This window comes from Microcebus murinus, chromosome 10 (genome assembly GCF_040939455.1).
Source record: "Microcebus murinus isolate Inina chromosome 10, M.murinus_Inina_mat1.0, whole genome shotgun sequence".
Lineage (NCBI taxonomy): Eukaryota > Metazoa > Chordata > Mammalia > Primates > Cheirogaleidae > Microcebus > Microcebus murinus.
In genome coordinates, this window is record NC_134113.1 from 90,126,357 (window position 1) to 90,151,495 (window position 25,139).

A 25,139-nucleotide genomic window follows, 5' to 3' on the forward strand; every position below is an offset into this window, starting at 1 on the left:
TTTTGAAGTCTTGCGAAATTACGGTCTCCCTTTCCCTTTGCAAGGGAAGAAACACAAAAGGGAGTGCTCAGTTCTTTCCTGGAGGGAATGCTCATTATGCTTTTATTTTTATTCTTTTTCTCTGGACATGCCTTACACCTCGGAGAGCTGACCCCTATGTGCACAGGACATTCACTAGTTCGGCAATTGTTTGGGAGGTTGGGGACAGGGTGAGGTGGGGTGGGTAGGTGGTATGGCTGAGTTGTTGGGTAGGGACACTTTCATTGTTGATTTGTCATTACATTCTCAACTTTTAAGAGCTGCACAAGCTCCATCTTTGATGCCGAATGGAGTGGCTGTGTTGTACCATGTAACGTTTGAAGAATAACGCTAGCTAATTCACGAGACTTGAAGAAAGTCATGGAGTGGGGTTTTGGCCAGAAGGTTGGGGTGTCAAAACTCCTGGGGAGCTCCTGGGCTTGGTAAGTCATGACGGATAAGAGGGGCAAGGGCTGGGTCCTGGGAGGTGGTGTCCCATGAGAAACGGGGTGTGACATCATATCCTCTCTCCCTGGGTTCCTCCATAGCATGAGAGCTTCGGTGCTCTGTCCATAGGGCCATCCTCAGGAGGACATCTGGCTTCTAAAGCCATTTTTCTCACGCTTAGTTCATAGGGTTTAAAAATAAAGAATGAGTTAGAGAGAAGTCAAGGAAAAGAGGATCAATGATTTGCCTTCTCGTTTTTAATAACCAAACTGAACACACTTCCTACTTTCTAATCCCCTTATTGCAGCCCAACCAGCCCCCTCCTGAATGCTGCCACCCACGGCCCCTGGCAAGGAAAGGGCAAGAGTCTTGCTCTTAAGGCCAAGGGAAGACAGGAGACAGGACAGGAAAGCCTACCTCTGCTACCTCTACAACCTTGGGTAGCCTGTCTCACATGATCAGCGCACAGTTCTACCTCTGGCAGTTACCCTCTGCCCATCTTGCATGCCAAGAAGGCTGATGAAGGCCCCTACCATTTCCTCTTCCCCCCACCCTATGGCAGGGCAACCACAGGGCCACCCGCAGGCACAGAAGTGCCCACTCTGGCTAACCTGTGCACAGGGCAGTGACTTCTGTGACTCAGTGGCCATGGGGTGAGGGGTGCAGAAGAAATACATGCAGGGAAAATGACACACAAACACATCTGGACTCAGATGAACTAGCTCTAGTTAAGATTCCCACCTTGAATGCCTTAATTTCAAAAAAGAAGAGAATCCCTTCTTGTGAGACTTGGTCCCATCTGATAGGCAAGGGAAAATTGCATGGGGTGGGGGAGGGCCTGTTCTTTGGAGTCTAGTTTGGGGGTCACTGAGACAGCAGAGGGGCAGGGCAGGAGGGTGCCGGGCAGCCTGGGGTCTGAGGCGTTTGTTTTAAAGAGAAGAGGCAGGGAGATTAGGAGTGACTTCCATGTGGTAGAGAGAACTATTCCCACTCTATCCATTTTCTTTTTCTTCCTTAGTAACAGACACAAGGTGAGTGGCAGCAAAGGACCTGGCTGAACCAACTACATTTCCCAGCCTCCCCTGCAGAATGGGGTGGCCAATGAGACATCGGAAGTTGGGAGCGGTTTCAAGAGTGCTCTCTAGAAAGTAGCTGAGTTATCTAGAAAGAAGGTGCCTTTGCAAGGTGCCCTTGCTTCCTTTCTCTTCTGGCTTGATAGCTGGAGACATGATGGCTGGAGTCCCAGAAGCTACCTTAGGATATAAGGTGACTTTGAGTTTGGAAGCCACGAGCTGAGGGATGGCAAGACTCCCAGGAATCCCTACTGACCTCGTGGAATGGCCAAACAAACGAGGCCCAAGCTGCCAAATTTTCGTCTTCTTTTAAGGGAGAGGAAAGTAAACTTCCCTATTATTTAAGCCATAGCTACTTGGGTTTTCCTCTATATATCGCTGAACCTAATCTAAACCAAACATTCCAGCTGTAGGCAATCATAGCTATGGAGGAGAAACAGACTCACAATGAAACAGTTCAGATTGGTAGTCTTTAAAACGGGTGCTAATGTCCATTCTTCTGCATTCTAAGGCCTCTTCCTAATACACTTTGGTCTTGGGACACGACCTCCCAGTTCCGACGTAAGCCTGGTATCTGAGGTCCGGAAGTGGCAGCCCAAGGCTAAATTGTGATCTTTGGTTAAAAGAACCCAGGAGAGAAGGCAACTGCTCAGCTCTGATTTGTATGTGGCAGAAGAGAAATAGGATGTGAGGTCCCTTGGTTCATGCCCAACGGAAAGCCAATACAAGTAACCTAAGAACTACACAATTAACTAAACAGGAAAGCGAGGAGAAAGGTGAGAAGGGAAGATGGGCTGTACCATGTGTTTAAAGCAAAGCCTCCTTAGGGGTAGTTCTTTCTACTGTTTTAGGAAGAATATGGATCTTGTTATGTGCCGATTTTCAGCCACAGATACTATTCAGCTATTTAGCACGTAAGCCCATTGTCTATGTGTTTTTTAAATTTAATCTTTTATTCTAAATCTTGCATAAAATATTTCTTTCCGGGGGGGGGGGGGCGGGAGGGAAAGAAAAAAGAAGAAGAAAGCTTCTCTCAAAATTTTAGAAAATAAAAAAAAAAGTCAAATGACACTTTAGTAAATATCAAAATACAGAATATCATTTATCTTAGGAAAAGCCCCAAAATGAAAAGTCTGTAAAAGTTTTCTCTGACTGTGGGCAAAGTCCATGGTGCAGGCAAAGCAGAAGAGCTTATTTAGGCGCCTCCAAACTGTTCTTTGCTCCAGAGCCAGATAAGGCCCTCTTTCCCCTCCCCCAGAGGGAGCCGAGCTGGGCGAGGGTGGGGTGGAGTGGTTGCCGGAAGGAGCAGGAAGCCCCCCACCTTTGCTCTAGAGTCACTACTGCCAGGCTTAGTCGGGCAGAGCCCAGAGCAGGTGCCTGTTGTCGAAGCCCCAGATGATGACTTCAGTTTGATCCAGGCCCTGCTACTCACCCGCCGCATGTCCTTCGTCAAGCCCCTTCCGAGGGACTCTCGTTTCCTCGTCTTATCTGTGCCGTGAGCTTCCCCCAGGTAACCCTGCCCCCAACTCCTGCTGTTCTAAACGTCTATAACTCTAGTGGGACTCGGAAAGTTCCTTGACCGTAGTGAATGATCGAAAGCTGCCCATGAATGGGGCTGACATTCCAAGTCAGCTGGGACAGTCACATTTTAAAATCAAGGCATTACTGCCACCTGTTGACTACTTGTTCACAAGTTACCAGGCCAATCAAGCCCAGCAGGAGGGGAGCTTTCTTTGAAAATCCAGGCCTTGTTGGAGGGGAAGAAGATGCTTGCGCCAAGGGCCAAGGTGCGTGGACACAGGGCAACTGTCTGTGACAACGCTTTTCATCAAAATGTTTCATTCATTGCAATTACTTTTGTCGCACTGAGGGAAGATTTTGTTAGAATGCTTCTCAGAGGGTTTCGTTTTTTGGAATGGTTTATACTTTGAAGAGTACTTTTATATATAGCTCTCTGATCTTCCCGTCAAACCCTAGAGGTAGGGAGGGAGGGATACCCCCAGTGCGCGGATGGAAATGCAGAGGCCCTGGAGACTTACTGCAGGAAGTGCGCAGCCTGAGCCCCTGTCTAGGGCTCTTTCCTTTGAGTTGGTCTCCGGCACAGAGAATTGGAAGTTCAGGCAGCAAGCTTATACCAAGCAAGCTGGGACAGTGGAGCCAGAAAACCAGACTTATCACCCTGCCCTGCCGTCGTCTTCCTTTCAGTCTAGAGAAAAGCAGGGCAGTTATTACTGACTCCTAATACACTGGAACACTGAGGCACAACGGGTGCCCTAAGGCCACTTACCAGGCAGGAAAAGACGAACCACTGTGCACACACAAAGGAGAGAAAGACTAGGGTGTGGGAGAGGAAGAATTCTCAGACGCCTACCTTCGCGATCTAAGCACTGGTCCACGCTAGGAAGGGACCTGGACCACTGCTGGCTGGGACGGCCACCCTGGAATTCCGCTGTTCTGAGCCCCTGACGCTGGATCCCTGCAGGCAAGCTCTGCGATTCTTCCTCCTTCTCCACTAGTCCCAAGAGCGCTTTCCAGGAAGACTTCTTCTTGGCGAGGTTTATGGGTTTCTCACTGGATCGGGAGTTTCTGCAAGGCCATGACACCTGCGTCCATGACTCGTTTGCTGACCAGCTCCCCAGACCCTTCTGGGACAGACTTCTTGTTCTCGGCAGCTTTGGCGAGAAGACAGCAGGGGTGCTCTTGAAGACGTGGTGTCTGACGTAGTAGGCCAGGATTCTGAATTCCACGCTGTTTGGGTCATCGTCGTCCAGGGGGATTTCTTCCAGGTCACAGGCGCTGGTGCTGCACATGCTGGGCCTGTAACAACAAAGTGCACGTCATGCCCTTCCACTTGGGGGCCATCCCTTCCTTGCAGGTGGGGAGAGGCGGGGGCAGACACCCGGTGAACATTGCTGGAGCAGCTATTCTGCTTGTGCTGGGCAGCTGGGAGGTACATACCCAGCGACGGGAAAGCCACATTTTACTGGGGCGAGAAGACAGACCTGGGAACTCCACACCACGAGAGTGAGCTAAGCCAGCTGCCACAGGGGGATGCAGACGGCCAGGCAAGAGGAGAGTCGGGGAGGGTAGGTCAGCTTCACTAGCGGGCAATGAGGGCTTCTGGAGAGCTAGAAAGGGTTCAGACAGGTGGGTGGACACTGGGGCTAAGAACAGGTTGGGCACAGGAGAGACTATGGGCGAATCCAGGGTGTGTTTGGAGAGTGCTGAGAGAGGAAGGGTAGCCTAGGCCTGTGCCTGGCAGGTGGCCAGGGCTTGGGAACAATGGAGGGAAAATCAGTGAAATAGCAGTCGGGGCCGCTTCATGGAGGGCTTTGATCATCGGGCTGAGAGCTTTGCATTTCTCATGTGGATCAGAACATTTCCAAAGGAGCCCTAGACTGTGCAGGGGGTTAAAGGTCTTGCTGGGGAGGTGGCAAAAAGGGAGAGGCCAACTCAGGGGAGAAGTGACTTGGCGCCTGACCCTTCCCTCCCTCTCTCCCTTCTCCCCCCACCCTCTGCGTTAGCTCGTCCAGGTCTGCTGCTATCGCTTGCCATATCTGGCACTCCATGCAAGATTTCATCTGAAAAAGGCATCCTGTTTTTACTTTCTTACAAATCTGAGATGCACTGAGGGGGGCAATGGCGAGCTGTTCCAAGTTTTGAGAGGAGCGTGATGAGGTCACACGCATGATGAGGTGTGTTATGGGAAGGTCAGGGCACACACTGGAATGACAGGACGGAAGCATTTCATCTCAGTTTCCACACGAATAACTGGATAGATACAATGAACTGATTTGTCCAATTCCCTTTGCTTAGGCTTTCTGGAAATAACTCCTTTTGTGGTTTCCTGCTAGGAAAGCAGCTCTTTTTGTTAATAATCGACTTTGCTTTCTTCTGCTGCATGTTAAGGACTACATTTTCCTTTTAGTCTCAGATGTCAGAAAGCTCAGATCTGCCACCTCTCACCAGATTAAAATGTCGCAGGCAGTGGGTGTACTGGCAGTCAGCTTGGGCTTCCCAGTCTAACCGTGTTGGGATCAAGTCATGGCCATGCCAACGGCGAGTGTTGGGACCTGAGGAGGTTACTCCGCCTCTCTGAACCTGAGCTTCCTGTGGGCAAACTAAATTGCAATAGTCACCTTGCAGGGATGTAAGGAGGGCATAGCTATGCATGAGAAGTCCGGGCACAGAACCTGGCTCAAAAGTGGTAGCTATTTTTTGTTTTCCTAGTTCAACTGTCATCCCAGGCCCTCTGGCTCTGTTCTTGAGGTGGCCCTTAATCAGGTTCCCTTCCCTTACTGGTCCTACTTTAAGCCTGTGTAAACTGGCGTGATCATAAATAAGCCGTAGTGATGATAATGGCATTGACTGGCATGTCCCTCCTTTTCTTTCCCCTGTACCCTGTCATACAAGGACCAACGTGGAAAGAAACGGGACAGTAACTGCAGGCAGGGTTTGAGGGTGTGTGGCGTGGTAGAGAAAATTGGACTGGGCGTCTGAGGGGTGGATGGCTAGGGTTGGCTCGGCGTTTTGGTCCTCAGTTTCCACTTTATTGTACTGAGACTGTTCTCTCACTTTTCCCTCTGGTTCTGTGATTGGAAGGAGGGGTGGGGGCTGAAATGTCTCCCCTGCGGGCCTGCCGGACGCTTCCTGTTCCCGTCATGGTTTCCTCTCCTCTCTGGAAGAAGCTGCATGAGCCAATGGAGACGCCATTCACCCGAGGAACTGCTCCTTGGCCAGGCAGGCCCTGCGACAGCAGTGGCCCCGGCCAGGGCAGTCCTGGTGGGAGGGAGCCAGCCCGGGAGGGCTGCAGGGGGCTGTGCCACAACATCAGGTGAAGGCGGAGGGGACAGAGATGGATTTCCTGGTGTGGCAGAGGGCGGAATTGCAAAACCCAACACACCTCTACACACACAGACATGTTGCACAGCCCCCAAGCCCCACAAGCCGGCCTCAGACAGTGGAGTGTGAGCAAATGCTTGCAGTTGTGGCACCAAGTGGCCTCCTGGTCACTGTCCTTCCTCCTTTGCTGCTTCTTCACAGTCCTGTCCTCCTCTAGTGCTTGGACGGTCTTTCTTCCCTCCACTGCTCCCGATTTCACGCTCACATTATAGGGACTGTTTGCTGTCAGGAGTCACTTCAACGTCTCCTCCAAGGACAGGCTCCTTCCTGCCTCTCCAGGTGCCACCTACGGCCATCCCGCCCTCCCCACGGCACGGTCCTGTCCAGGCTGCCTCTGACACACATCGGGGTCCCCACCTGCCCCAACCCCACTTCCTTGTTCCAAGGCACCTGTCATCTCCTACGTGGGCCTCCTGCCACCCCTGCCCTTCTTCCAGTCCAGGCCCCGCCCAGCTGCCAAAGCCTCTCCTCACAATGTTCCGCATTGGGGCTGGTTCAGAGGGACGCAGTGACCCATCTTAGCGTCACTCAAGGTGGGACAACCAGCATGTGTCTCCTGATTTAAAAAAAAAAAAAAAGCTGGATCAGAATCTGATCAAGCCTCTGGAGCTAACCACCAGTTTGCAGAAAATACAGGGACTAGAGGCATAAGCCAGTGACCACAAGGAGGCAGCCACCAAAATTCGGTACGTGGTAAACGACAAGACTAAGGAGCCAACGTCTTCAGCAAATACATGGCACCAGAAAAACGACACGAAGAGGAACTTCTGTGTAAGCTGAAAAACAAAACACAACCGTCTTCACGTGGTGTGAAGGCTTTAACATCGTGTACGGGCGTGCTGTTGGAGAGAGGGAGGGCTTCATCGGAAGCCAGTTTGCTAACTGCTCATTCGGGAGAAACATCAGAAAGGCGCAGGCCACCGAGGTCAGGTTGGAGCCCGCAGGCCTTCCGTTTTGTGAAAGAAGAGCTTTTTGTTGTCTTGCAGGCTAGAAAGGCTGCTCGTTGCCCCAGCCACAGGCAAAGCCAAGGATGAGAGAGAGGCAGAGAGAGCAGCAGCGTCAGGCAATGGCCCCGACAGGGTCACCCTACAGCGGGGAGCAGGGAGCCGTTGTCGCCAGCGGCTGCAAAGCCCAAACAAGAGCACACAGGACCGACCTGTCTTGGCTGAGACACTTTAAATGTGTTTACCAGGTGCTGAGTCTTCCTTCCTACTAATCCTCCCGATAAATGAAGGGAGAGCTAAGGTTACGTTTGTGCTAAGTCTTACTTTATAGCAGTAGTGGCACGTGTTACATCCCTTCTGCTCTCAGCTATTCTGATCGACAGTTTACTTTATCCAAGAAGCCCAACGTCTGGGTTTATGGAAACACAAACTGTTAGTTTTGTGCTTATGTTTATAGAAGCCTTGGGTGGGGCCCCTGAGTGCTCATTCAGAACCCGGAGGGGAGATTTCAGTTCCTGAAGGACACCTGCAAGGCTTATTCGAATTCTTTTTTTTTTTTTTTAAGGTTGCCCACTGTCTCCACTTCTATTCAACATAGAGCTGGAAGTCCTTGCCGGAGCAATCAGACAAGAGAGGGGAATGAAGGGCTTCCAAATGGGGGCAGAAGAGGTCCAGCTCTCACTCTTTGCTGAAAATATGCTGTTATATCTAGCAAATCCCAAGGATTCAACCAAGAGACTCCTAGAATAGATAAACAAATTCAGTCAAGTCTCAGGATACAAAATCACTGCACACAAATCAGTGGCATTCATATACGCCAATAACAGTCAAGCCGAAAATCAAATCAAAGATACAACACCTTTCACAATAGCATCCAAGAAAATTAAACATTTAGGAATATATTTAACCAAGGCGGTGAGAGGTATTTATAGGGAGAACTATGAAACACTGAGAAAAGAAATTGTAGACGATGTGCATAGCTGGAAAACCCTACCATGCTCATGGATTGGTAGAATCAATATTGTTAAAATGTCCATTCTATCTAAAGTGATCTCCAGAATTAACGCAGTCCCTATCAAAATTCCACCGTCATTCTTTACAGATCTAGAAAAAATAATTCTACGCCTCGTCTGGAGCCAGAGAAGACCAGGGTGGCTTATCCTAATTCAAGGGCTCGGAGGACACAGCTGCTACTGCCAGCCTGTACTTACAGATTTTCTCCTTATCAGTAACAAACCTGCGCTCTCTCAAAGGCAAAGTGACACGGCTGCTTCTGTTGGCGCCACTGTGGGTGGGCTGCCCCAGCGTGTCCCGTGAGGGCACAGGCTGCGTGGCCCGTGTCCTGCGTGCTCAGGGGGGAGGCCTAACCGCAGGAAGCACCTAAACCCCAGTCACCGCCACTCACAGTTCTAGGACTTTTCTAGCTCTGTGGATTGCTTTGTTGAGGTCAGATTTCACTTCCCTCCAGGCCACAGGCAAGGGATGAGCACACAGAGGAAACGACATCCAGTGCTTGGTGTTTCCACACGCAGAGGCCACGGCAACCCGGTGCCTGAGTTACGCTGGAGTCAGAACTGACGCGGGGTTGGCTTTGCCTCCGCCTGTCCCGGTGGAGAGGGGCATGGACAGTCCCTTGGTGACTGTCCCAGCGAAAGAGCTGACTTCCACGTGCTCTGCACAAACAGCTGAGGCCAGAGTGTGACTTAGGGCTGTCGACACTCTCGCCCGAGGGAGGGTCCTACACCACATCCTCGGCTCGGTCCTGCCCCCCCTTCAGCACCCGCCTCCTTCCCCCGCTCCTCCCCTCAGACTTCTCAGGGTCTTCATTTCTTCTTCATTCCTGTCCGTCCTCTCCAAATGCAGCATGTTCTTTAATACTAAGGGTGAAATGAGGACGGAGGGGAAACTGTCTTAACTTCCCGCAGTAGGAGCCAAACTCAGAGACAGAGCCTTGGGTCACCTTCATCAGACAGAAGGACGGAGGCTCTGACTGTGGAAGGGGCAGGGAGGGAACCCAGGGAGGAGGGAGCTTTCTGGAGGGGGCGGGGAGGAGGGACTGTCCCATTTGCCTGCACCTTGTAGTTAAGGAGGTCTCTCGGGGCCAGCCCTCCTGCTCCTACTCCGGCTCAAACCAGGGATTCTGTCACTGCTCTGGTCGGGGGGAGCAGCAGCCCCAAGGTCTCCAGCTGGGGCGGTGGCACCCCTGGCCACTGATGGGCTGACATGTCACCACGGACCTTGCCAGACACACAATGAGAGAGGACTGCATAATGTCAAAAATGACTCCACCAGCAATGTATTCTTAACTAAACTATCCACACCACACCAGAGAAATGAAAGAGAAACCTTTCTCCTTCCTTGAAACCCCAGTAGACTAGATTCTCAATGACATTTTGCATCCTGAGATTTACATGATAAGAACTGTTTAAGAAACCCGTGAACTAGCTCCCCGAGTTAGATCTTCTCATTCGGCAGAGCAGGACTACAGACGGCTGTGTCCTCCCAGCCTCCCGAGAAGGCGGGGAAGGGAGCCTGCTGCCTCCTGGCGTTACCTGGTCTGGAAGCTGCCAGTGGTTTCTCCTGCTCCGGGTCAGGTGGCAGCCAGGATATTGCTACACCTGAGTCTCTCTCCACGAAACTTAAGAGGAAACTTTCAACAGGCCTCCCTGGCTTCTCATTTAGAAAGGCTCCTGTGTTCAGAGCTGCAGGCTGCAGCCTCTTCAGGTTAGGACCAGGGCTGAAGAGACTTAGGGAAGGAGAGCCACTTCCTTATTAAGCCCTGCCCTCAGCTTTTAACTGAAGGAGGGGCTGACCTTTGACCATGTCATTCGACTCTAAAAGGAGTTCTGCGTCCATTACCAAACACTCTCCCTGCCCTTTGGGACAGCTAGGTGAGTGTTGTCCTAATATTTCTTTGCTCTCTGTCCATTCGATCAGTTTAACAAATGTCTTGCCGACCACCTAACATGTTACAGGTCCTGTGCACATGTTCAATCTGAAGAACACCGAGAGGAAGGAGTTATGATTCCCATTGTACAGATAAGGAAACTGAGGCTCAGAGAGGTGAAGTATCTCTCTAGGGGTTCTCTATCAGTTGAGCTGAGATCTAAATCCCAGTATTTTTGATTTTATGATAATCTTTATGTTAATCTTTCTTATGAGAGTCAAAGATTGTATTGAAATGGAACCACCCAAAAAGCTTTAACAAAAATGAATCTAACCCCAGCCATAGTAAAAGCCACACAAATTCATTTAAAGACCGTATGCCACAATTTTAGGGATAGAATTCCCTATTATGTGAAATCAGCAACAGGTAAATATGATTTTATGCTTTATGGAGAGTCTTAGCTGAAGTAGATGTTTACGGCCGTACTGTGATCATGAAAGCTTGCGCGCTGGCTGGTCGAAGTGTGGAGATGAAGGAAGTGTGAATGGTGGAAGGGGAATTAAGGCTATTTCCCTGCAAGTGGGGAAAGAACTGGCTGTTTAAATATTGGGCAAACAGATCCGCGAGAGACAGGTGGTAGTTATGGGAAAGTTAGATCTTTGGCGATTCAAAGGGGAATTTTCTGGGCTGTCCATTTCTCCATCAGCCAGGAAGGACGTTGGTGTTGAGGCTGATGTCCCCATCAAGGACAATAAGTGCCACGGCTTCCGGGCTCCTAGGATACGTGGCCCTCTGGCCAGGGTGTTTCACAGTGCTGGAGCGTTCAGCGTGTCCCCGGGGGTCGCAGCTCTCTGTTAAGTTTGCTGTGGCTGAACCGAGAAAGAAGGGCGGCACAGATGCTACGGAAATGATGACTCCATGAAAGATTTGGAGGGGGTGCGGAAGGCTGGTATCTTTCAGAGTACAAAGTGATTTTGGAATATAAAGAATTTCTTCGGGTTGAATTACTGTGTTTCCCGGAAAATAAGACAATGTCTTATATTTATTTTTCCTCAGGAAGACACCCTAGGGCTTATTTTCAGGGGATGTGTTATATTTTAAAAGTACGGTACAACAATCTACATTTATTCAAATATAGTTAAGTCGTCTTCTTCTGGAACATCATCATAACTCTCCAAACCCCAAATTCCATCCTGAATTTCTTGCGACTCTATTTCCTTTACAACCATTGGCCCCAATGTCTCATGTTGAGCAGTAGAGCTCTCAGGGGGCAGATGAGAAGGGCTGCTCTTTTTCTTTACCACTCTGCAACGAAATGCATGGGTTGTGCAGATGCGCTGCATAGCCACGCCCATCACTAGGTCTTATTTTCAGGGTGGGGCTTATATTGCACAAATGCTTAGAAATCCTGCTAGGGCTTATTTTATGGGTAGGTCTTATTTTCCAGGAAACACGGTACATAGAAGTTTGTCACTGACCTGGGGTCCTAACTGTGAACCATGAATAGGTGGGCTAAAAAATAGTTTCTCTTGGCAAATAAACAACTAACAAGTACTGTGGACAGTAAAAATAAACAAACAAACAAACAAAACAAAAAAGTGAACTTTCACCAGCAAATTAATACTTATTGCACATGACATGCACCAGTCTGGTCAATTTCTAGGGTATTAAAGAAATATTCAGAATGATTTTTCTCTTTTAAAAAACTTACCATCCTTTTTTTTTGGGGGGGGGATTAGATATATTCATTTGAAACAATTAAAGAATAAACAAATGCATATAATCAATAACAAAATCACACGGTATGAACTATAGTTGTTGTTGGAGTTCTAAGTGCCATCACTAAATGACACGGGTTGGAGAAGCCACTAGAATCCTGGAAGGTCTTGGCTAGGCCACTGCAAACACAAGGAAGCCAGCTCACTGGGGACAGGAACTGCACCTGTCTCATGCCACTTTGTATCTCCTGCACCCAACAAGCCAGCACATGGCAGGGATGGGACTCAATACATGTTAGATATTTTAACCAAAACAAACGCACTTTTCTCCTGGTTCTAAACATATGCATACTGTTATAGAAAACTTGTAAAACATAAAAAAGCTTCCACAGTAAGGATCACCATAATCTAGTCATTCACTGGTAAATATTGTTAAAAATGTGGTGTATTTCCTTCTTTTTAAACATTTTTTTTAGGGAGAAGGTCTCATCCAGGCCACAACATAGCTCGCTTCAGCCTCAAACTCCTAGGCTCGAGGGATCCTCCTGCCTCAGCCTCTCAAGTAGCTGGGACTAAAGGCATGTGCCAGCACACCAGCTAATTGTTTAATTTTTTGTAGATATAGAGGTCCCACTATGTTGCCCAGGCCAGTCTTGAACTCCTGGCCTCAAGCAATCTTCTTGCCTCTGCCTCCCAAACTGCTGTGGTTACAGGCATGAGCCACCACACCCAGCCTTTTCCTGGTATGACATTAACAGCTAGCTACCTTCCAGGTGTGTGCCCGGCCCATTGCCCTTTCTCTTCCTGCTGCCCCCAAAGGACTTCAGAATATGCCACCCCCAAAACATGTCGCTCTGGCCTAAGGATATTTTGAGCTGGAGGCTCAAAATATCCTTGAGAAAAAGGATGTGCACATTGAGAAAAAGCAGACACACGACAAACCTTTCGTCCTCCCCCATCTACAGTGATGATTCTTAATCACTAGAGACAACTCTAGACTCTTATAAACCTGGAGGCAGCACCAGAGCAATCTATATACAAAACCTTACTGAAAGTAGCCCTTGTCTCCTATTGGTTCCACATATATATACCATCCTGCAGTTTGCAGATCTTGGGATCCTTTTTCCTTTGTCACTTCTTTACAAATTTATGCTTTTATTGTTAAAAACGTGACGATATTAAAAAACACATTTATGGTTTGTTTTTGTTTTTGTTTTTCTTGTTATAGTGCTATATAAGTCTCACTTTTTTTTGTTTGTTTTGTTTTTTGAGATAGTCTCACTAGGTGGCCTAGGCTGGCCTCGAACTCCTGGGCTAAAGCCATCAAGTATCTGGGGCAATAGGTGCAGGGGCATGCCAATGCACCTGGCTCTAAGCCCCAAGTTTTAACCACCCCTTGGAGTTCTTCATCATTGAATTCTCCCATGTGTATATGCACGCCGCGTGTGTTAATAAACTTGTTTGTTTTTCTTTTGTTAACCTTTTGTCAGTTTAATTTGAGCCCACGCAGGGAACCCAGGAGGTTAGAGGAAAAAAAGAAATTTTCCCTCCCCTCCACTCCTAATAATGCACGTACAGAAATGCTGCCCTGCAGCTGGGTGGACAAAATGACCCTTACCCTCTGGCCACATCCAATGGGACAAGAAACGGACCTGTCTATCCAAGCTGGGCTAATTCAGTCCTATATGCCAAAAATTTGGAATTACGTTACAGAAATTCTAGTCAGTCCCTGTTGAGTATTTCAACTGGGAGTCATGACTAGGTCCCACGCAGCAGGGGGGAAAAAGCTGGTGGGTGGGGAGTGTGATGAAGGAACTGACCAAGAGAGAACTGGAACATGGGGTCCCAGGGAGTGGGAGAGAACGCTGCCTTGGTCCTCAGAGTTCTCCCCTTGTCACTCTTGGGTCTGGGGGACTCTCTCATACTCTTGGTTTTTTTTTTTTTTTTTTTGAGACAGAGTCTCGCTTTGTTGCCCAGGCTAGAGTGAGTGCCGTGGCGTCAGCCTAGCTCACAGCAACCTCAATCTCCTGGGCTCAAGCGATCCTTCTGTCTCAGCCTCCCAAGTAGCTGGGACTACAGGCATGTGCCACCATGCCCGGCTACTTTTTTTCTATATATATTAGTTGGCCAATTAATTTCTTTCTATTTATGGTAGAGACGGGGTCTCGCTCTTGCTCAGGCTGGTTTTGAACTCCTGACCTTGAGCAATCCGCCCGCCTCGGCCTCCCAGAGAGCTAGGATTACAGGCGTGAGCCACCGCGCCCGGCCATACTCTTGGTTTTTTGTTTGTTTTTTTTTTTTGCTTAAGCTGATCTCAGTGTTTCTTTCAACCACATGGATCCCTAAACAAATAACAATGCATGTGATTTTTGCATAGTTAAAATATTATAGTTTTGTGAGTTGCTTTTTCCATTTAACATATGTCTGTAAATGTCCCTTCATGCCAATAAACTTATTTTGTAAATAGAATTTTTCTAATGGTTGCATCAGTGCAATGAATGGAAGTATTACAATTATGCAACTAAGCAACTATTTTTAAATGTTTTGTTTGTCTTCTAGGGCTTACTGTCACAAATAGTGTTGCTTTGTCATCTTTGCTCATATTTTACATTGTTTCCCGAGGAATGATTTCCAGGAGTGGAATTATTGGGTATAAATAGTTTTTAAATTGTTATATGTGTTTCAGTTTGCTTTTATCTATGACTATGGAATAGATTTAAATCATCACTGGCAATATGTCTCAGAGAAAAGTCCCTAAGAGTTTGAATAATATAAATAGAAAGCTCATCCTTAGGAAAATTTGAGTTTTTTTTGCCTGTTGTTGTAAGTAAATAACCAAATAAGACATGAAAGTCCAGGTGAACAAGAGATTTTTTTTTAAAAAATTATTTATTTATGTTTTTAGTTACTTATTTTCTTCCCCCCTCACCTTCTATGGGATGGCACAGAGGAGCAGATTTTAGAATGGACACCAGATTATTTTGAGGCCGTGACTCTCATCCTTATTTTAGTCTTGATGATGAAACTCAATGAAACAGGATCAGAGATGGAATGAAGCAACAGAAGAACGTGACATTTGGAAAAAGGAGCAGAGAAGAGGTGCCATCCATTAAGCACGGTACACCTGTGACGGGGTGGTGATGCCACCCAACGGGTGTCATTCTGACAGAAGGATGATTTTGGGCTGAAGGCAGTGCAGAAGCAGCAGCCTCGAGAAAGCTCTCTGCCCTCCCCCTCTCTACCAGGGAGGACAGAACAACTCTCGGTTACGAGGGGCAACTGCAGACTCCACCAGTCTGGAGAATGCACGAGAGAATGTACACAGCAAACTCACTACAAAGCCCTCCTATCCCATCACCCTCCCCATGGATTTGCCTTTCCATTATTTGCTGGCCCCCAAAGACTAAAGCCCTTTTCCTTTGTTCCACTTCTGTACCAATTTATGTGTTTTTGTTGTTGTTGTTGTTGTTAAGATGCTACAAAAGGGGCAGGTGCAGTGGGTCACGCCTGTAATCCTAGCACTTTGGGAGACCAAGGTGGGAGGATAGTTCCAACTCAAGAGGTTAAGACCAGCCTGAGCAAGAGTGAGACCCCCGTCTCTACAAAAAACAGAAAAATTAGCTGGGTGTAATGGTGCATGCCTGTAGTCCCAGGTACTTGGGAGGCTGAGGCAGGAGCATTGCCAGAACCCATGAGTTTGAGGTTGTAGTGAGCTGTGGTGACGCCACTGCACTCTAGCCAGAGCGATAGGATGAGGCCCTGTCTCAAAAAAAAAAAAAAAAAAGTTACATAAGCCCAGCTTCTAATCACCCCTTTGAGTTACCTAGCATTGCATTCTCCCGTTTAAATACAGCTGCGTGTGTTAATGTAAGATACTGGGCTATAAGGACAATAGACACCTTCCAGCTTCTGTTTACTGCTTGTTTGCTAACCGCAAGGCATTATGAGTATATTATGGGATGCAGAGGAAAAAGACAAAGAGAGCAGAAACCTGAGTCTCTCAGCTGGGACCCGGAACAGGTTAGGCTTATCAGGGGCAGGCTGAAGTAAAAATCACTGTGGGGGCGGATGCATGACCAGTGTGTAAACAACTAAGTTATAAAAGGGGACTAACACACAAAGGAGGGTCCTTGCCCGGAGAAGAGGTCACTGCGCTGGCACTCTGGGGGCTTGGACCCTAGCTCGAGCTAGACAATAAAACTCCTTTTGGTAATTACAGCCTCGGTGACTCTGTCTCTTTGTCCTGCGGCCTTGTGAATCTCGAATATAACATTAATAAACTGCTGGGTGTTTTTTTTTTTTTTTTGAGACAGAGTCTCACTTTGCTGCCCAGGCTAGAGTGAGTGCCGTGGCGTCAGCCTAGCTCACAGCAACCTCAATCTCCTGGGTTCAAGCAATCCTTCTGCCTCAGCCTCCTGAGTAGCTGGGACTACAGGCATGTGCCACCATGCCCGGCTAATTTTTTTTTCCTATATATATTAGTTGGCCAATTAATTTCTTTCTATTTATAGTAGAGACGGGGTCTCGCTCTTGCTCAGGCTGGTTTGGAACTCCTGACCTTGAGCAATCCACCCGCCTCGGCCTCCCAGAGTGCTAGGATTACAGGTGTGAGCCACCGCCCCCGGCCTTGGGTTTGTTGTTGTTAATAAGTTTAATTTGCTGTGCCCCAGCCAGAGAACATACGAGAATAGAGGGAACTACACCCGTAAGGAAATCCTCTAACTTGTGGTTTGGGTGAAGACAAAGTAACAGAAGGACTTGAAGGGACAGTTGGCGTTGCTGTAACTGGCCCAGCCAAAGGCAAGACGGTCAGTGCTTTGGGCACAGAGATCACAGCAATCTAGGAGATTTAGCTTCCTCCACTTCCCTTGAAGACTCCTGATAGAAACAAAGAGCAGCTCCTACTTGATCCTAATAGTGTCTCTTAAGGCAAAGGAAGCTGTTGTGACAAATGTAGTACCCTTGCACCCGACTGACAAAGAGGCCCTGGTTAGTCTCGCAGCGGCAATAGGAACCTTGGAGAAAGAATTCATGTTCATCTTATTGTAGAATTTGCAATGGTCAAGAGAGAATTCCGGGCCTAGTCGGGCACGAGCTTGTAAAGACAGGCACGCTTTGGTGGCCGTCGCTCCAGAGAGGCATAGCCATAATAGCTACCCCCGATTGCTGAATCCTTGCCATTTACTAACTCAGCCGTGCACTTGGCGCTTACAGGGATGCCCATCTGACAGAAGGGGAGACGGAGGCACAGAGGCTTACGTAAAATTGCCCACGGTGACACAACCATGCGTGGCAAAGCTGCGGCTTGAGGGTGAGCAGGTGTCTGTCTCTAGAGCCCACGACCCTAAACCACTAAACGTGGCCATCTTCCTCACACTCCTTAAGTGCAACCCTGTTTGCTGACGCTCTTTTTTTCTTTTCTGGACTCGCTGATACTGCTGTTTGACGTTGCTGCAGGAAAAAACTGGAAGACTTGAAATGGGCAAAAGAGATTGCTGGATGTTCTTTCTGTGGGGTGTCGTAGCCTTCGGGGATTATCTGATTTTATAGGGTTGTTATGCCCCTTTGCTGGCTTCTGATTAGGCTATTTTACGACTCGGAAGCGATAGAACTTAAATTATAGAAAACGGACAGAAATGCAAATAATTCCTTATCTTAACAGGAAATTGTCTCCTATGGAATGCAATTGTTTATTGACCTGCAGGTATTGACCAGTTGTTCCAGTTTTGCCTGTTTGTATAGTAAGTTTATTTCAGTGTTTCTTATCTGACTATAAATGTATGGTAGTTGGAGCTCTCCTCTGAACTGGTTGTAACATTGTGTTGGCTGTACCAGTAATATTGTATTCACTCTACCAGTTGCATGAGTTAAATAACATATTTGGCACATGTTCTTTTATATCATGATTTAACACAGAGAGAGTCGATTTTACTTTTAAAGATTATCTTTCAACGCGGGGTAAATCACTGCAATTCTCTGGACCTCAGGGCTCCTCTGGTTTCTTTGTTCATGTGCTTAAATGATTGAGATGCATTTGGGTAGAAGCCTCAAGGTTCTGTTATTGACTGTGTTTTTAATCAGGGGCTTAATTGTTTACACATTTACAGATGGTACAGGTCTAATAGAGCTTAGTAGTTAGGACTCAGGCTCCACGAGCAAACAGTCTTGGAATAGAATCCTGACTGAGATGAGGAGTATGAGGGGGTGATCTGGAGAAAGAAACAAAAAGGAAACACTTGATTTTGAGGCTAAAAAGAAAGCTCTTGGATGAGAGATGAGCTCCCACTTTAAAAATACAAGAGGACTTCAAAAAGCTCATAGAAAAATGGAATTAAAAGATAAAATAAAAATAACTTTATTTCTCAGCATAAGCTCCATCAAGGTCAAGACACTTTTGTAAACGATGATACCAGTCATTTAGTTCATCCCCGAAGAGCTGAGGCTTCTGGGAATTTAAGCATGTCAATGCAGTCTTTCTTACATAACTAACTAAAGAAAAATGGGTGCCCTGTATAGATTTTTTTAAGATTAAGAAACAAGGCCAGGCGCGGTCGCTCACACCTATAATCCCAGCACTCTGGGAGGCCCAGGCAGGCGGATCGCTCGAGGTCAGGAATTCAAAACCAGCCTGAGCAAGAGCAAGACCCCGTCTCTACTAAAAATAGAAAACAAATTAATTGGCCAACTAAAAATATATGTAGAAAAAAAATTAGCCGGGCATGGTGGCACATGCCTGTAGTCCCAGTGACTCGGAAGGCTGAGGCAGAAGGATCGCTTGAGCCCAAGAGTTTGAGGTTGCTGTGAGCTAGGCTGATTACATGGCACTGTAGCCCCGGCAACAGAGTGAGACTCTGTCTCAAAAACAACAACAACAACAACAACAACAAAAGATTAGGAATCAAAAAGAAGTTGGAAGGAGCTAAATCAAGAGGGTGGATGTTATATATTTCCAATTGAAACCCTCACAAAATTGCTCTTGTTTGATAAGAGGGATGAGAAAGACTCTCTGGTGAAGTTTTCCCAGGCATTTTTCTGCTAAAGCTTTGGCCAACTTACTCAAAACATTCTCATAATGAGCAGATGTTATTGTTCTTTGGCCCTCTAGAAAGTCAACAAGCAAAATGCTTTGAGCATCCAAAAAATTGTTGCCATGACCTTTGCTCTTGGCTGGTCCACTTTGACTGGACCACACCCACCTCTTGGTAGCCATTGCTGTGATTGTGCTTTGTCTTCAAGATCATACTGGCGAAAGCATGTTTCACGTTGTGTTATAATTCTTTGAAGAAATGCTTCAAGATCTTGCTCCGACTTGTTTAAAATTTTCATTGCAAGTCCTGCTCTTGTCTGCAGCTGATCTGGTTTGGGCACCCATTGAGTGGGAAGTTTGCTCAAGCTTAATTTTTCAGTCAGAATTGTGTAAGCTGAACCAGATGAGATATCTATGGTGTTGGCTATAGTTTCTGCTGTTAATTGTCAGTCTTCTGCAACTAGGACATGAACAAGTTTAATTTTTTCCCTGCAAATTGATGTGCATGGTCTGCCACTGCAGTCCTCATCTTCAATATCGTCTCATCCCTTGTTAAAATGAGTTATCCATTTGTAAACTTCTGATTCCTTTGGAGCATTGTATTTTTGAAAAGCATCAATGATTTCACTATTATTCTATCCAAGCTTCATGTCAGTTTGTTCTTGCTTTAATGTTGGTAGAATTCATGTTGCTCTGATAGGGGCTTTTTTTCAGACTAATGTCTTATCCTTCTTAATGCCTTAAACTAGATCCTGTTCAGACATCTTATAACAAGTTAGTATGAGTTCATTTTGGTACAAAAAGTTTTTGAAATCTATGCATTGTTTTCTCATAATATGCATTTTACATGAACTTTCTAAAGACCCTTTATACATATACAAAAAGTGCCCAGAGAAGATGTTAAAGAAAAAATTGTTATGACAGTTGTTAAAATGGCAAGACAGATTTTATTCAGGACTATTGAGATAGGTGTAGGCACTATCGCGATAGGGCTTTGCAGAAGGGGAGGGAGATTGGGCTCACCTCTGCCAACTGCATGGGCAAGTGGGAATTTATAGCCAAGGAGGGGGGTTGGGGGTGGTCAGTGGATAGAAAATTACCAAGAGCAAATTTCAAGGTAAGGGGGACTCTGGCTAAACTGATCTAGCAGGAATTTTGCTGGAGACAGGCCAGGTGATCATTCATGACCTAGGTGATGATGAGGTGTGAGGAATTTGATCAGATAGTGAGGGTGGGGTGGAGGACAGGCCCAAGGGCAGGGCCTCGTTGGCCTCAGAGGAGCCTGACTAAAGTTTGGTCAAGGGGACAGTCTTTGTCAGTGGCTATGAAAAAAAACCAAAAAACAAAGACAAAAGGGTGGCATAGGCCTGGAATAAGAATATCAGACCAAAAGAAGGTTCTTGAAAATTTAATAACAGAAGAAGGGATTTTTCAGGTTTATTGTCAACCAAAGGCAGAGAGAAAGCAGAACTGCTCTGAGTCAATTTGGCTTTTACTTTCTATACCAAGGAGGACAGTCTCCACTGGAAATGACCGAGAGAAGTTGAAGCTGTTGGCGCCCGAGGAGATGGCATGGGTGTGTTTTTGCAGCTTTAAGTGACTGTCAAGCCCAGTGCAGGGAGGCGCAGGGTGACCGGAGGGACGCCTGAGGACTGGGAGTGGCTCACACAGTTTCAGGGGATTGGCAGGTCTCAAAAACCCCACACTGATGTTAATTCCCTGCAAAATCCTATCCTGAGTTACTAACGGATGACTGATGGACTGTTAGAACAGCGTCATGTGTTCCCAGAGAGTCGGTCAGCGCAGACGAGTCCCGTCTCCCACAGGTCAGAGGTGTCTTTGATGAAACGCACGTTCACTCCAGCGAGGTTTGGACAAAGATCTCACGAGATGCACGTGGACAAGTTGGAGAACTGCTGGCTAGACGATACTGTAATCGCAAAACTTTCTGGATGATTTCCCGCTTATACGTGCTTGAAGTGTGTGCTGATGGAATGAGGGACTTGACCTTTCTGTTGACTGTTTTCTTTCCTAAATGTGCGAGTGTGAGCAAATCGCTCAGTTTCTCTGGCCCACAATATTTTGGGAAAATGCCTCACTCTCCGTTTATGACTATGTGAGTAATTGGCTCATGTACACCTGGAGGGATGTAATTTGCCTCTGAGTTCTGCCCTTGATCCTATTTGACATTTTTTGTGATTGACTTGGATGACATGTTACAGATGATGCCAAGAGGTGGCAGAGAAAATGGGTAACAGTCCCAGCCCTGGGGTCAGATAATCCTGGATATGAACTTTGGGTCCATCACTTCCTAATTGGATCTTGAGCAAGTTTCTTACCTCCACCAGCCTTGATTTCTGATCCTATTAAGTGAGAATAATAATGATATTTGACTTTGTGTAAAGACTAAACAAGTATAAAGGGACCACATGAAAAACACTTAGCAAAGTGCCCGGCAGAAAGTCAGTGCCCTGATACCATGTCAGCTGTGATTGTTATATTATTACTAAGCTGGGGGAGGTGACATTGATAACATATCATGTTTCAAAATGATTGTAGGGTGACACCATAAGCTAAAACCTAGAATTCGGTAGGTAGGGTTCAATGTAAAACCCAACATTTGGGATTCACTAGTCAACTGCATATGAACAGAATGGGAGAGACCTGGCCTATGAGTGAGGGGCTCATGTCAAAAGCATTTTACGGGTTTTTAGGTGATTGTTCAATATGAACCATCAGTGTGATGAGGCTTTCAAGAAAGCCAATGATGTCTTAGGCAGAGGTAATGTGAATGCAAAGGAAGTTACAGCGCCCCTGTGCCCTTGTCCAGATGAGGCAGAGCGTGTCTGCAGAGTTGTGTTCAGCCTGCCCTTGCTTTTTTGAATTGAAGCAGTAAAGTAGGAAGCCAGACTCCCCGCATTCAAATCCCAGCTCTGCCATTAAACTAGTGCTATAAACTGGGGCAAATTATTTAAATTCTCTATGGCTCTACTTTCCTTCTTTTTTTTTTTTTTTGAGACAGAGTCTCACTCTGCTGCCTAGGCTAGAGTTCTTTGGCGTCAGCCTAGCTCACAGCAACCTCAAACTCCTGGGCTCAAGCAATACTACTGCCACAGCCTCCTGAGTAGCTGGGACTACAGGCATGCACCACCATGCCCGGCTAATTTTTGCTATGTATTTTTAGTTGGCCAATTAATTTCTGTCTATTTTTAGTAGAGACGGGGTCTCACTCTTGCTCAGGCTGGTTTCAAACTCCTGACCTTGAGCAATCCTCCTGCCTTGGCCTCCCAGAGTGCTAGGATTGCAGGTGTGAGCCACCGTGCCTGGCCTGCCTCTACTTTCTAATTGGTAAATGAGAATATTAAAAATTGTACCTATCTCTTAGGGCTGATATGAGAATTCAATAGGACGTAAACGTAAATATGTAAAGTACTTCCAAAGGTGTCTGGTTCACAGACACGCTAGAGAACTGCTGCTGCTGCTGCTGCTGCTGGTGACCATCACCATCCTCAGAAGGACATTGTCAGTGTCCTAGAGGGTCGTGATCAGATTGGCGAAGGATGCTGCATCAATGCGACAGGCAGGACATTGAATCAACAACCCCCCTTTCTGTTTTCACTGCCCTTGCCTCATCCCACTCTCTTGATATGGATGTGATTCACACTTTTGGGCTCTTGCCTAAGTTGAGATACTCAAACTTGTACTCTGTTTGGTCTCTAGCACTGGGCTTTAGAGATCGCCTAGTTCAGGGCCCTCATTTTAGATACGCGCAAGGTCACGTGGAAGTTAAGAAACCAAGGCCCTGACCCAGCAATGCCATTACTGGGAACACGTCTAGGGGAATCGAAACCAGTATGTTGAGGAGCTATCTGTTCACTGCAGCATTGCTCACAACGGCCAGGATGTGGGATCAACCCAGGTGTCCACCAGCAGGTGGATGGATAAAGAGAATGTGGCATAAAATATACACAATGAAATACTATTCAGCCTTTAAAAAGAGGGAAGTCTTTTTTTTTCTTTCTTTTTTTTGAGACAGAGTCTCGCTTTGTTGCCCAGGCGAGAGTGAGTGCCGTGGCGTCAGCCTAGCTCACAGCAACCTCAAACTCTTGGGCTCAAGCGATCCTCCTGCCTCAGCCTCCCGAGTAGCTGGGACTACAGGCATGTGCCACCATGCCTGGCTAATTTTTTCTATATATTAGTTGGCCAATTAATTTCTTTCTATTTATAGTAGAGACGGGGTCTCGCTCTTGCTCAGGCTGGTTTCGAATTCCTGACCTCGAGCAATCCGCCCGCCTCGGCCTCCCAGAGTGCTAGGATTACAGGCCTAAAAGAGGGAAATCTTGTCATTTGTGAGGACATGGATGAACTTTGAGGACATTATGCTGAGTGAAATAAGCCAGGCCCAGAGACACAATCACTGTGTGTGATCTCATTTACAAGCAGAATCTGAAAAAGTTGATTTCATAGAAATAGAGGGTAGAATGGTGGTTACCAGAGGCTGGGGGGTGGTTGGGGAAAGGGAAGATATTGGCCAAAGGATGCAAAGTCTCAGGTAGACAGGAGGAATAGGCTTTAGTGATCTATTGCACAGAATGGTGACTATAATAAATAATAACACACAGTATATTTCAAAATTGCGAAAAGAGTAGATTTTAAAAGCTTTCACCACAAAAAAAGAGATAAGCATGTGAGGTGATAATTATTTTCTTTTTAATTTCAATAAATTTAGGGGGTATAAGTGGTTTTTTGATACACGGATGAATTGTGTAGTGGTATAGTCAGGGCCTTTAGTGTACCTGTCACCCGAGCAGGGTACATTGTGCCCAATAGGTAACTTTTTATCCCTCCCACCCTCTCCCCTTCTGAGTCTTCACAGCCTGCTGCACCACTCTGTGCGACCTGCAGACACGTCACTTAGCTCCCATTTAAAAAGCAAGGACACGCGGTATTTGTCTTGTGGCTTCCAGTTCTGTGATAGATTTGCTAATTATCCCGACTTAATCATGCCACATTGTAAACATCAAAACATCACATTGCACCTCATAAATATACGCAATCACTATTTGTCAGTGAAAAGTAAAATCAAAGCAACAATAACACAAAAACGAAGAAAAAATCTCAAAGAAAGAAAGAATGAAACTAAGGCCTCAAGCTGTGTCCTGGGCTCCTACCACTCACCAGCTGTCTCCTTCCCACCTCTGACTGTGGTTGATGTCTTTCCACCTCCAGCTCAAATCCCTCCTCTCCTTCGAAGCCTTTCTAGGTCCTCCCCATTGAAGGGGTCTGCCCCTTCCCCACACCTGCCCCACATAAGTTGGGTGTATTTATTATAGTACTTATCAGTCTTCTTTGTGTTAGAATCCATCCTCCGTGCCTCTGTCTTCACCCTGTCTGCCTGGACAGCAAGGAGATAATGTTCACTCTAGGATCCCGCTTCCCACGTGTGTGGTGCTCTGCACCCATCAGGCCACCGTGAATGCTCATTGAATTGGCTATTGTTAGGGTTATGTATTGTGCACTATGTATCCCACAAGAGAGAAGATTTAGGGGGAATGAAATTGAATCTCGTGGGAGGAAAGATCAGAGTCAGCTACCTGGAGCCAGAGACCAGGATGAGGACAGGGGCTGGAAGTCCGGGGGCGGGGGCGGGGTACAGATTCATTCTGGCTGAATGGAGGGAATTCTTTGCAGTGACAGCCATTAATGAAGGATGCGGCCTTGTGAGAAGCAAAATAAGGGTTTCCGACAGGGCATGGTGACCACCGTCAGGGATGAGGTCGAGAGGAATACAGGATGCACCCCAAGGGTCCTTGGTTACTAGCAGTGTTTCAACAGCACTAATAATCCCGCTAACATTTTAGGGCTCACAGCAGATGCATGGGATGCCTGTGCTGATGAGTGGACCCGGGTCTCATTCAGGTTCAGTGTGCAAGAGACTGAGCTCCAGAGAGCGCTGACTCCTGTATCCACAGCCTCTATTTCTTGCAATAACCCCTCCCTCACCCTCGCCCACCCTGCTCACTGCTGTCCCCTGTGCCTAGAAGGTCAATCTGATGCTGAACTTTACTGCAGTGGAAAGTCTTGAGTTTTGTCCAAGTCTTGAGTTTTGGGGGGTGTCAAGGT

The 25,139-nt window shown here is 47.0% G+C and overlaps 1 protein-coding gene across 3 annotated transcripts in view; it reads right to left on the reverse strand.

The window, feature by feature from the left end:
- BCL2L14 (BCL2 like 14) overlaps positions 1-24,405 on the reverse strand; it is a 34,944-nt gene extending 10,539 nt beyond the window's left edge. For 2 of the 3 annotated variants that reach the window (XM_076007655.1, XM_012753701.3), the window contains exons 1-2: positions 24,353-24,405; positions 3,910-4,355 (exon numbers count right to left, since the gene is read on the reverse strand). In XM_076007655.1, the coding sequence (XP_075863770.1) occupies positions 3,910-4,355; positions 24,353-24,381 (475 nt within the window). In that variant the 5' untranslated portion in view covers positions 24,382-24,405. Of the gene's footprint in view, positions 1-3,909; positions 4,356-9,936; positions 10,140-24,352 lie in introns of those variants that run through there. The other variant, XM_012753703.3, reaches the window with a different exon arrangement.
- Positions 24,406-25,139: the final 734 nt, after the last annotated feature.